Raw genomic sequence first — 13,635 nt, 5'->3', positions numbered from 1 at the left:
GACCTAAGTGTTGCAGTCTTCAATCAGGTCCGGGGGTTGGAGGGAACTCCTCTCCCCCTCCCCTCAGGAAAGGGGCATGACTTAACTCCTCTTGCTGCCTCCTGATTGGTGGATGGGCTCCACCAATCAAAACAGCAAGATTTCAAGCCTGGGACTGAACCCAAGCTCTGAAAAACAAGTCTGCTACAACAACTAGGATTCTCTGGAGTACTTTAATGACTGTAGCACCCAACTCTTGCTTAACTTCTTTATACTCCTGCAGAGAGCTCTGTCAACATTATTAGTCCCAGACTTGTTTCCAACATGCATCAGAGACTGAATTAAATCGTGTTTCAACAGTGAGCCAGCTCTGTGTCTGAAAGAGAGTTTGCCGTATGTTTCGGAAACCATATTAAAGCATGGATCAGGTTCATCTTTCCTATGGGACCCATAATACCAAGGGATAGCTTGTCCCCACAACATGCCTGCTTGATTTGATCATCTCAGTGCCCTTCCCTAATGACAACCAAGGTCTTTGTCATAACCACTGCAATTTAAGTAATACCTTAGCTCCTTTCCTTTTAATTCAGAGCTAGTTTTCTTCACGCAAGTGATATTCACCATCATGAGCACTCACACACACAGAAGTCAACATTAAGCCAGCAAGAAGGCATTCAGAATAAAATAACCCCTCTTCAAGCACAAACATACACATATACAAACAATATTGACAATGTTCATCAGCATGAGGACATGAGCTGCCTTTCAGAAGTGTTATTTCACTCGGTGCAGAGTTGCTAATCACAGAAGTTTACTTTCCATAAAGGAACCCTGTACAATGCAGATTCTACAATTCTCTCATGAGTCTAGAAATACAAACTGTTCCTCAAAAGCGATTTTTTGAGAGGGTGGATAATGCATTTAGTTTGTTTATGTGTGTGTTTCAAAATCCTCACTCTTGGTGAACATAACTTCCGGAAAATTATTTATTCTGTTTATTCACACAAGTACTCATGGGTAGCACTGTTAGTATTATATTTGCATTGCAGAACCACTTAGAGCATCTTTTGTGTTTAGTGTTGTGCAGAAGGCCCCTGCCCTGAAAAATTTATTATCTAAACAGAAAAGTATAGGAGCGGAAAATAGTGATATAGAAATGTGAGTGACTTGCTTGAGGTCACGTGACAGGTCAGTGATAAATGTGAGACTGGAAATATCCCAAACATGGAGTCAAAACAAATGTCTAAGGCAGCCAGGACAATTGTGAGGACCTAAGATAATATGTCTAGCACTTCTAGTCAGACATAACTCACTGTAGGTACTCTGGCCTTTCCAACTTTGCTTCAAACCACCATTTGAAAGTGAAAAGGCAAAGAAAAGGAAAAAAAAGAATCCAAATAAGTTCAGATTCTCCCTGAGAATTTAGATCAAAATCATGTTTAAAAATCTGAGGGATGGGAATTTTAGATTTTCACTCAAACTAGCTTAGCCATTCTTAACCCCAGGTTTAAATTCCAGTGTACTACAGAGATGCCAGATCATGCTATATGAGCTGCATAAAACAGGAAAAAAGAAACTGGACCAATTTTTTCAATACCTCATCTCCAATTGCAGCCAGGTATCTGATGCCTACAATCAGTAGCTACAGGATAATACATCTGCAGCAAAAACTTCCTCCTGATTCCTAGTTATGTATAAGTTCAAATTAATCCTGAAGCGTGAGAATTTAAATTTATGTAAAGCAGTCACTTGGCTGTGATTTTTTAATATTCACTTTAAAACCTCTGTGTATTCTTGGTGTTCTTTTTAAATACTGCTAGGCTCTCAGCCTCAGCATCATATGGCAATGAGATCTACTGGTTTGTTACTCGTACCACAGAGCTTATTACCTTTTAAAGCTGTTTTGAATATGCTACCTTTGGATTTTATTGCATGTTCCCTACTCACTCAGAAACTGAAGGCAGAATCCAGGAACATATCTGGAAATATATGTGAAGATGATGTTTAACTCCCAAACCATACATTTAAAAGTTGGCTAATGCACATCTAAAATAAAAAATAAATACATAAATTTTATGTACCCTCCCCCCACCATCACTATGTTGTTAAGGACTGTTAATGAAAATGCCAGGTTACTGAAACTTTATTCCATGATCTAATCAAATCCTGTCCTTGGCGAACAGACATGCACAGTATTGTTGGTCAAGTTAAAATGAGTGTGTGTAGGAAGTATTAAAATAAAAAAATCCACCAAGAGAAGCTGAGTCTGTCTGAAAATAAGCAGCTCTTTAGCTTGCCCTTTTCCAAGGGAATATGGAACACAGACATCAAAGCACAGGACAGACTGACAGAAAGCCATCAAGACTTTTGACTGCCTCAAAGCCAATGCAGTGGTTTTGCTTGGTTTGTTTGTCGCTGCAAGCTTTGTTTCCTACCTGTCAATGATCACAGGGTCTGAGGGAGTCTCATTTCTGTTGCCGCAACTCTTCTTTTCACAGCACCGGCTGGAGAGGGGACAAAAACAAAAATGAGAGCATTGCGGTGAAAATGCATGGAAAAAACGCTAAGCCTCACTTGACTCAATATAAGGCTCTATAGAGTTTTATGTGGCCTCCAGGAATTTCTGACTTGGGTTTTCAAAGTGGGGAGGCAGAGGAAGTTAGGGTCCCAACATCCCTTTATTTTTGGTTGGACTGAAACCATTGGCTCCTTTGGCTTTCCTTTGAAAAATCCCAGCTAAAATGAAGAGAAATATGGTTACACTTTAGGCTAAAGCTCCATTTATAAAGGGCTTAAAAATGGATAACAGACATTTTAGCCACATTACAGACACCCATAGCCTGTGGTACAGATAATTATCTATAAATCACCTATAAATTAGACCATCGGTAAAAGGTGTTATAAGCAACCTATTGGCTTGTTGTATAGTAATAAGTTATTCTATTAATTCTCTTTATTTATGTGGTTACCAAAAGCTTCAGTGGTGTGATAATATTGCCAGCAATACACACTGGAGAACCAACCAGACTGTGCTAGCTAGAGCTCAACATAGGTGGAGCCTAATCTTTAAGAAGGCTACATTCCTTCGGGATTTGTTTTGATGATGGTAATGAACCTTTTATATTAAGTTTCCATTTATAAATAGTGTATACAGCATGGCCAGTAATGTGAGCATATAGAAATGGCACTACTAACTCTCTGTCTGATGCTGATACTATATATAGATTTGGACCCAGTTTACCAAGTTACAAATTATAACTTCTTACATCTACAGCATTCTGCATGTTTCTAGGGCTTTACAAGCAAATGCAAGAACAGAAGGTCCCTGCTTTATAGAGCTTACAATGATGAATACTACTCAGGGACTACTTTTTAAATACATGATGTATGTGTATATATATGTGCATGCACATATATGCATAACTGGAGAGACAGCTGCTGCCCAATTCTGAGAGGCTCTAAGTTCTCTTCACTGCCATTGAATTCAGTGACAGTTTGAGTCACTCAGTACTAGCCCAGCACCTTTGTATCTGCCCTTTCTTTCTGAAAAACAATGGGCCAGACCCTCATCTGCTATGCAGGAGTGTAATCTCATTGAAATAGACCTACACCGATTTATACCAGATGAGGATCTGATAGTTTGACACACAAAATAAAAACAAAACAAGACAAAAACAAAAAGGGGGAGGGGGGTCCCTGTTATAGATCTGAAAATATGGAGATAAATTATCTCAAAGCAACAATGCACAAGTTCATTAGATGTAAGAGCATTCAGATGCTGTAATAAATCAGGCAATTTAATTTGAAATAACCAGGATATTAACATATGCAAAGAAAATATATGAGCAAAACCACTTAACTTTTTAAAAGACTACATCAAAATTCCCTCATGCTCAAAAATCCAATGGATGCCATTTTGCTCTCGGTTACACTAATATAATTCCAAGCTAGATCCATCACATTCAAGCAAAGTTGCTTTGATTTACGCCAACATAATCATGAGCCGTATCTAGCCCAGACAATTTAATTTTATTTGTAATGCTACAAGGGGGATTGAATGCATTTTCAAACATCCTAGGAAGCCCAAATTCAGCTCTTTTCCACATGGAATGGATCTTAGCAAGGAAAAACTGATAAAATAGGCACAAATGAGCCCAACACTATATGAAGGATTACACCTTTCTAAAGCGGGGAATATTCATATATAGAATACTTAAAACATAAGTTGCTTAGAGAAAAAAAATCTTCCATCTTGCAAGTAGGAAATATTTTGATCCATAGATTGCAATGCCACAAGGACTGAAAGACTTCCCCTTTGCAAGCTCATGCTGCCCAGTAAGATAGAATGCAGCTATCAGTTGTAATCTGAACTACTTTGACACTTTGCATTCCCTTTGCCTCATCCCTGCATTCACTGAAGCTGTTCCTTTTAGAATAAAAGACTGGCAAGTCATTTAAGAACCCCAAGGCAGACCCTTTTCTGGTGTAAGATGCCATAGCTTCATTGAAGTTAATAGAACTAGGATGATTTATACCATCAAGAATCTCCCCATCCACTCTCAGTTGTAATGTTTTTTAAGAGTGCCTTTTACTTGTTTCTCCACCTAACAGCTGTTTCAAAAACAGGGTTTGGGCTTTTTTTAAATACAATAAAATGCAACTTGTGGTTCTAAAGAAAGAACAGAGAAACTTTATTCAGAAGAAAAAATTTTGTGCAAAATATTTTCTCTTCCGCTGGTAGGCTCAACAAAAGGCTCTCGGTTGTTAAACAGATTTGCAATGGTATAACTTTTTTATTGCTCACTGAAACAAAACTGGTTTCCTCTGTAAGAAGTTTTAAAACATACCATAGAGTCGCATAATTTAGTCAAGTGGTAACGGTATAAATGTGTCAGATTGGATCCTGCCACAATAGCGACGTGGCCGACTAAAGCAATATTTCCAATACCAAGCATCTTGCCATCCCACATATACTTCCAAAAGGTTCACTATTTTATAACAGAGTAAAGATTTATACTGAATTACATGTATTTGGGATACAACAGAATGATTTCCTGGTGTAAAGCTTTTCACAACAAGGTGTTACAACAAGGTTTACAACTATATGGTACTAATTCTTTCCTAATAAAATACATCTTTTACCCAATGTTTTCAAAGCATTTTAGAACTACTCATTTTCTTATCATTTGCCTTCAGTTTTACACATTTCTATTATATCACTAGAAGATTTTCTGTAACCCTCTAACTTTTGAGTCACAGAATATATTAATTTCTCTTGAGAAACCAGCACTGCTTTCCACAAAATGACAAATTTAGATATGGATAAGAGCACTTCTAAAGACTAGGAGATAATCTAATCAAGAGCATCAGCAGAAGTCCCACTCTGGTCTTCCGCTTTCTCTATCCAAGGTATTTTATCATAGTATACAAGTACCAACTCTCTTCCAATTGGTTTGTTACACAATGTCTGTGCTTAACAACACAGAACCTACTGACTCAAATGATTGGGTTTGTAATATTGGTTTAAACAGAAATTAAGGAACAAATCCAACTAATACTGCCGCATTTGTGTAACATTATCCATCATCCCTTTGACCCTAGAAGTATTACTCATTTACCTGAAGTCACAAAATCAGGGCTTAAGATTTATTAATGGGTGAACAAATTCTCACTACACTTTAAGCTACATTATTTTTCTGAATATCCACAAAGGATACTGTAGATTTTACAATCTGAAGCATGCCAGGGAAAAAATAAGATGACGACAAAGCCAGCCCTAGGAACTAGATGCCCCATAAGGCTCCATGTCAAAGAAAGGCTTATGCCTTTCCGCCCCCCTCCACTAAAATGGTTTTAAAATTCAGCCCTCAACTTTCAAAAAAAAAATCTGTCTCTAATTTCAAACTCAAATAAGCTCACAGCATGGTGGCCTTTGTTTTGTTTTCTTCTCCCCAACTCCTCCCTGCAATTGCATAACAAAAGTGTCTAAATTCACACCATCTGGCCGATAAAGACACAGGCCCCAGTGGCCGCCTGGCCCAGCTGATTAGAGCTCCTGTCTAGCCTGAGCCTTGTGGCGAAAGTCACAGCTGTGGGGCTTGCTTGCACTCAATACAACTCTGTTATTAGCCAGCTGTAGGCCCTGAGACTACTTCTGTTCAAATTATAATACCTTTTAACCCTCTGAGCATTGAGGGCATAGGGGGTTGCTGGCAGCAGCATAACAACTAGTTTCCTCTTAGCTGATAATTGGTAGAATGAAAAGAAGAAAAGTTATTCCATAAGAGGAGACTGTTTATCTTGATTTCCTACCACTGAGGAAAATGATACTGTTTATTTAAGACATCTCTACCACCTATGGATAGTACCCATCGGACTGCAAACCCCCCCGAAGTGGAAAACTTAACAGTAAAAATTTCAGCCCTGCAATAAATAAATAAATAAATACCCAAACTGAATGTGCTAATTATTGGGGGCTGAGAATTAAACTTCAATTGCTATGACAGATTGTTGTATCCGTATCAATATTTAGACAACTTTCATGCTAAGCATACATCTGTCACTGTCTGAATAGAAGACGTGGGATTTTTGGATGCACTTGTCTGTATAAAGCATGGCTATATGTATGATTATATGTGATAAATCAAAAGGGTATTTACCTGCCACTAACAAGGAAAAAATAAAAAAGACAGACCCCGTAATTTTAAAATGTAATAGACATCAAATTAACCTGTAGGTTGGGTACAGTATATTAATTTTTTATATACTGTTACTAATGCAAACTAAGCAAAGCGCTTTAAAAATTGATGTTGCCATTTAAGCGATACAGAATGAAGAGGATTTGATTATTGTGCTTAAAAAAATGTCAAGTTTAACTAGAGTTGGATACATTCCCCTGGTATTATTCAAAGTGATGGGTAGAATGCCTCTTCAGCACATACAGCATCCTCTTTTTAAAGTACACGTGAGCAAGACATTTAAAATCAAATATCATGATTAGGTTACACAGTGCTTTTGATTTGGTTCACTAATCTGTGTTTTACATGGAAAGGACATCCCTGAATTGCAATTCTTCTTGGCTAATCTATCAAGCAGGAGTTCAGTACAATCTGAATAATGGTTTACATTTGTAGAACACTACCTTAAATCAAGCATGGAACATCAATTGATGCCCAATATACAAAAGCTTGGGAGAGAGTTTAATAATTTTAAAATGTTAATTTCTCCCAGAAAAAAAACAAACAGTCAATTTCTGTTTTTAAAAAGTAAGTCGCATTGGGGTTTTTATACTTAATATGGAAGCTTTCTACATATGACAACAGTGGAAAAAATGTCAGAACACTAGGTGTCATTTTATTATAATAAATAGAAAGCCTAGTGTATAGAAAGCCAAATCCTTTGCTTTTCTGACATTTATCTAGGTATAGATAAGTAAGACTTTCATCATAAATCCAAACAGCATATATATTAAGATAAAAATGTACGTTCTAGAGAAGCCAAAAAGCAAGACACCTCACATCAATTTTAATCAATATACACAACAATACATAGTAAGTGGTGAGATATGTACACATACACATACATACACGTGCATACACATGAAAACTTAGATATGTGTGTGTGAGTGTGTCTGGAAGCAATGGTATACAGTTTCATAGATAATGAGGTCAGAGTATATTAGGAGTAAATTCTGCCCGCTTGGCACTTATGTATATGTATGTGTGAAAAGAGATACTGCACATTTTACATACTTCACCCTCATTATAGCTTTGCAATTAGACCAACCTTTGGAACAATACAAGTAGCCCTAAACACCAAATTTGATTCTATTACATTGCTTTCACTACATTATTCACTTCAAAAGGCAATACCAAGAACTTTTAAACTACAGCGCTATCTGATTTTTAAAACAAGCAAAATGGAGCCTAACAGCTTAAAAATACTATTACAATAAATCACAAATGTGTTTAATAAAGGTCAAAGTTGGTTTTGCCTTTCATTTTATGAAAGAACATTCTGTGCACAATTTAACGCATTTTAATATAAGAACATGAGCTGTTTGCATTATTATATGTATTGAAAAAAATTTAATTACATGAAAGCAGGAAAAGTAATAAGTTTCCATGGAAGCAAGATGTACATACATTAGATACATATACCTACAGACTTCCACTTATGTTATTAAAAACATCCTTAACTGTATTTTATCCTCTAATTTATCATCTTAACATCCTAAAAACAGCTTAAAACTGTGTCTATTTTATTAAAAGATGGAAGTTCCATAAATGTATCTGGTTTTAAAATGTATTGAAAGGCAGCGTTTTTCTCAAGAAAAAAGGCCATTATATTATGTTCATTTAATTGATAATGATAAAATATTTCATCAGGGAAAAAATACAACACGAGCACTTTCTAATTTCTAAGCAGGTTCTGCTAGGTGACTTTTTAGAAACAGAAACTGCAATATTTAAAGAAATACAAAGTTTAGACTTTTGGGGCGTCTCCTTTTGCTGTTTAACTCCAGTTAACAGACAAGAAAAAACACACGACAGTTAAGATTTTACTTTGGCTTTCCAGATCTGTTTTACTGAAAAAAACTGTTTTTAACCAAACCAAATTTTATCCCAATGTAAAGCGAAATCCTTCCTCAGGAACAGAGTTCCTAGCAAAGAAGCAAAACTCCTGATACCTACTGCTTCTACAGCATGACCATTTTAACGTATATGGAAGCAAACTTTTTTTATCACTGTTACATTTTACAGAATAAATCCTATGCCCCCAATAAAATTATCTTACCTGCACATGACTTCATGAGTAAGCAGAACTCTGCACATTTCTGGATTCTTGTTTTGTCCTTCGTAAGTGATGGGCTATGAAAATTAAGCAAATGTAGTGTTCCAGTGTAGAAATGACTTTTTGTATCATTTAGAATATTTGTTTTTTACTTTGGTTTCACTATAGTTTGCAAACCCCAGTCTCCAATACTTTCTGCACAGGGTCTTCAGTATCTGAATAATAAACCATACTGAAAAACCATTGAAGATAACCAAAACACAGAAAAAGGAAGCAGCTTGGTTATTGTTTTTCAAATTCAGTCAAAACTAAGGTATGCAATACAAAGGGGCAGAGGTGAAAATAAAGGGGAAGGGGCAGTGTGGGGGAAGCGGGGGAAACGATGCACAAGAGCCAGGCAGCTCAAAGGGCAAGGATGAGATGGCACAGACTGTAAGCTAGGCTCACCTGCTTAGTGACTGAATCAATGAGTCTCACATACAGATCCTGTTCAGTTCTGACACCTGGAGAGAAGGGGAAAATAGAAAAGTCAGGGTGACGACAGCTTTCCCTACTCCTCCAAGCCAGCAGGAAGTTATCTATTTAATTTTAACTATAGCCTATTAAACACCATCTCAGCATATAAGGTTGCTTGCTCTCAAGCGTTAACCTAGAGAATCTGCTCTCCATAACTGTGGGTTGTGGTTGCCAAAGTAGACCGAGGTATTTCAATGTATTGCATACATGGATTGCTGCAAATTTGAAAACTTCGTTCTAGATTCTTTCCTACAAAAAGGGAAGAGGCAGTTGGGAGGGGACTTACCATTGCTATACAGAAGTTGAAGTTTGTAGTGTGTGCCATTGTTAGTTTTTTCATTGCCTTGTTCCTGAAAGAAAGGGAGATTTTGAAAAAAAAATTGTCTGGTGCACTTCATGCACAAAAGCAACATGACTGCAATTCATTATGGATGTGACAAGAAAGTTCATTAAGATTCTGAGAGGTGGATTCACTGATTGAGATAAATTAACCTTCCGAGTGACCCAGGACAAACTACAAAATGCAGCTTACATCCTTTCCTGTAGGAGTTGCAGAAAACTTTTCCACTGACTACAACACTTCCAACTTCACAGTGTAACATGCTCTTCCCCTCTGGGCTGAGTTTGCAAATGTCAAGCAAGTTAATCTGTAGATAGTAGTTTGCAGGGTTTTAAAAAAACTGTGCATAGAAAATAATGAAATGGTTGTGGGGGTTTTTTAACATAAAGTCACTACCGACATTTACTTCCTGAAGGCTGTGTTACTGGGAGATAACTGGGTGAACTGCAACTATCAGTTATCCAAAGACAGGTATCTATGGAGTACTTATTAATTAAAAGTCCTTCCCTGCTACTTAAAAAAAATGTAAATAAATAATAAAACAAAGATAGCTTGAAGGTAGGGAAGGGAGAAAGTGCTTCTAACTGCTTAACACCTGGACCTAAAAAACACAAAGCACAAGTGTCTGACAGCCCCACTGACTTCAGAGTCTTTTTTTTTAAAGCCAGGCTTAGCAGATAACATGACAAATTACTGCTCACCCTTTCAACTCGATTAGGGTACTAATAAAACCTGACAGATCTGGCAGGAGCAAAAATAAGGTATTTGACCTTCGGGAGGGTTTGTGTTGTTGTTGTTGTTCAAATAGACGCATTTGAATGTTCCCTCCTAACTTCCCGAGATGGCTGAAAATTCCAAGTCGTGTGAACTGCAAGGGCAGGACAAGGAAGCACAGAGAGCCACAACCTGAAAAGCAGTCCTATGTGGGCAACCATGGCTGGCAATTTTATTAGTAGGCAAGGGGTAAGAGGCTCTCCTTCCAAAACCAGATAAGTAGTAAAGAGGGCGAACCGAGAGCGTTGGATGGGGAGGGAGAAACCAGGAAAGGCAGAAGGTGAAAACAAGAACAAAAGAGGGGAAGCCTTACTTTATCATTTTCTACAAAGTCCACAAAAGCTGTCCGCTCTATCTCCACCGGCTGCCCCTGCCTGTCGTAGAGAGCCAGGACAAAATGGAAGAAATTGGATTTCCTCAAGTTGGAAGGTGGCTGCTTTTCAAAGTGGGCTCTGGACAAGGCTACTCCGCTGTGGAAGAAACAGATGGAAGAGTTGGGGAAGAGGGGGAGAGACAGAGACATTAATGGTCGTGTAGCAATAAAACATACACACAAGACAAGACAAGACACGGAGGCAGCCAGGACAGCCAGGGGCCGCGGACACGAGCGCTGGGTGATTCACACGCGTTTGTCACTGACGACTTTGATTCTGGCGTTTCCCGCGAGCCCGCGTCGCCTTCCGTTTGGGGACTTCTCTTTTTGAGAAGCAGCGCCTGGAAACGTTACCCCGTTTACTTTTGCCCCGATTTACACTCGGGACGGGAAAAGCGCAGCGAGAGGGAAGGTTGCCGTAGAAGCTGCTGCAAAGCCGGAGGGTTTTTTCACAACCCGCCCAGCTCCGGGCTAGGAGAAAAGGGCAGAAAGAGGGGATCGGTTCAGAGGAGTTCACGGCTCTTCCTTTACACCCTGTCTGCACAGCCCGGCCACTTTGGCAGCGCTTGGGCTGGGAAGGCGGAGGTCGCAGCAGCGCCTGTTGCCCCCCGTAGGGAAGTCTCCGGCAAAGCCCCGGAGCCGCGGAAGTCAGTACGGGCTCGGCGTCCCGAGCAGCCTCAGTGCGGTCACTCAGAGCGCTGCGCGCACCGCGGCGACTTCCCGAGCGTGAGAGTCAGTCGGCATCTTCCCACAACGCCAGGATTTCTACAACCCTGTGCTCAAGGAGCTGCGCCTCTGCTCCTTTTTTGCCCCGATTTCGAGCTATTGTCCAGGGAACGGACAATATCGAATGAATTCTTTCTCCAAACAAGGCCGAATCACTGCACTCCTCTCCGGTGATGCTGCAGCCTTTCGGAAAGCTTTCCCTAGCACGCACCTTTCACCCCGATCCCCCAAGAAGACTAGCCAGCGCCGGGCCTCGTCGCCCAGCCCGGCGCGCACCGTGCCGAGGGCTGGATCCCTGCAGCCCCTCTGCCCGGCTTTCCCGGGTCACCTGCAGGCAAGTTCTTTTGCTTTCGCTTTCCCCAAGAGTACCGCGGGGACTTTCGCCCACCTCCCCGCGCTTCTCCCGGGCTGGGCTGCTCAAAGTCCTGCCTATAGATCAGAGTCTCTGCCGCGGATCCAGCGCTCCCTGCCCCAACTTTTGCTCAGGCCGGCCCCACTCCACTCTCCGCACGTGTGCTTCAGGCTTCCTGCGCAAGGAGGGAAACTTGTTACGCAGTCCTGCTCCTCCATGAAAGAAGAGGGTAGGAGAGAGAACCCACGTCCTGACAAGGGGGCTGAAGACTGGCAGCCGCGGGGGGAGGGTGTCTGCGTTTGCCGGCCCCGCACTCAGACCGCAGCCCCTTCTGTAGGCGGGCGAGGCGGCCTGGGGCCGCTTCACCGCAGACCCTCGGGTCGCCCCGTGCTGCGCACCCGCTGCTCTCTGTGCTGTCCTGCGGGAACCTGGAGCTCGCTCCTTCCCCGACCCCCTGCCCCTCTCTCAGGCTAGCATTAGCGGGGACTGTGGGCGAAAAGCTCACCCGCGAAGATCAGCAAGACCAAGCAAAATAAAGTCGAAGCTGAGGAAACAAATACATGCCCGTCTGAACGGGCTTGGAAGCTTGAGGCCCATTCCACACGCGGCTTAAGCAGTTGCCGTTAGTTTGCAGCGCTACGTGCAAATATTCTCCCCTTCAGCCAGAAAGAAGCATGCCCCGGTCCTCCGCAGCCCTGCTGGCGGGCTGGACCCTACTTTCCTGACGCTCTCCGGGGCAGGCGCCTGCCCCTCGTCCTAGTGATTGCTTTCCCTTCTGATTTCTCAGCGGCTGCAAAGGGAAGGGGGCCGGAGGCACTGGCGGGCCAGGGAGAGAAGCAGGCCGGGTGGTTGTTACCTTTGTGCCGCCACGTTCGCATCCACAACCCCAACGTTTCTGACCCAGGACCTGACGGAGTCCATCTCGGAGCCTAGCGCCTTATCTTTCAGAATGGGTCCTCTTCCTAAAGTGTCTTGAATCCCAAACATTTAAAAAGTCTATTCCAAACTATCAATAGTTTCCTTAAGAGGAGCAGCCTTGGAAACGGACACACACACACACACACACACACACAAATCCCAAGAAAGCGGAGCTCGGCTTCCAGAAACAACTTCTTCGGCTGTTAAAGGCTACGCAATTTATTACTTTCGTCAATGCCTTCAAGAACAGTAACAACGATCAAAAGTTTCTTCCTCCTGCAAGGTACAGTTATGCTGATTCAGTCTCGCCTGGTACTGTCATCCTTCAAGCGCACGAGAGGAAGCCGCGTCCAAAAGTGATCGCTGTGAAGAGGGCGCGCCTCCCTCTCAGGCACGGGGACTGACGGCTGTCTAATCCAAAAAGGAATCGGGATAAATTGTGAAAGAAAGGAAGAAATGGAGCTAAGGAGAGTCCGATTACACACTACACCGGGAAGGCGCAGACACTTCCCCAATCTGGTCACCATGAATGTGTTAAAGCAATGGGAGCAAACACTCCAGGACTGGGGCGTGGCGTGCCCCCGTATAAGGGGCGTCATTTGCATAGCCTCCCCTGATTGGAGGGCAGCGGACAGTTATAGAACTGATATACACCAGCCCCGCCTTCCAACTGCAAGCGCCTGCCAATGGGAGAGGGGAGGGGGTTCAAACGCAACAGTGCTATCCCACTTCCCCGGGTGCAAGTTTCTTCCCAGCGTAGTTTGCTTTGAGGGTGCTACACATAAACGAAACCCATCCCGGCAATCGGGGACTTGCAGAAGTCACTACAGTTTTTCTGCCACCCGAGTGACTGCGGCTTGCATT

At 41.6% G+C, this 13,635-nt stretch overlaps 1 protein-coding gene across 1 annotated transcript in view; it reads right to left on the bottom strand.

Moving 5' to 3' along the window:
- Positions 1-13,298, bottom strand: part of EBF2 (early B-cell factor 2) — a 253,165-nt gene extending 239,867 nt beyond the window's left edge. Inside the window, exons 1-6 of the mRNA XM_019504028.1 lie at positions 12,710-13,298; positions 10,716-10,872; positions 9,575-9,638; positions 9,220-9,275; positions 8,776-8,849; positions 2,415-2,483 (exon numbers count right to left, since the gene is read on the bottom strand). Of these exons, the coding sequence (XP_019359573.1) occupies positions 2,415-2,483; positions 8,776-8,849; positions 9,220-9,275; positions 9,575-9,638; positions 10,716-10,872; positions 12,710-12,840 (551 nt within the window). The 5' untranslated portion in view covers positions 12,841-13,298. The remainder of the gene's footprint in view (positions 1-2,414; positions 2,484-8,775; positions 8,850-9,219; positions 9,276-9,574; positions 9,639-10,715; positions 10,873-12,709) is intronic.
- Positions 13,299-13,635: the final 337 nt, after the last annotated feature.

Source organism: Gavialis gangeticus, unplaced genomic scaffold, assembly GCF_001723915.1.
Source record: "Gavialis gangeticus isolate Ggan-Ray unplaced genomic scaffold, GavGan_comp1, whole genome shotgun sequence".
NCBI lineage: Eukaryota > Metazoa > Chordata > Crocodylia > Gavialidae > Gavialis > Gavialis gangeticus.
Note: the sequence above shows the minus strand (reverse complement) of the source record. Positions and strands in the feature narration are given on the sequence as shown.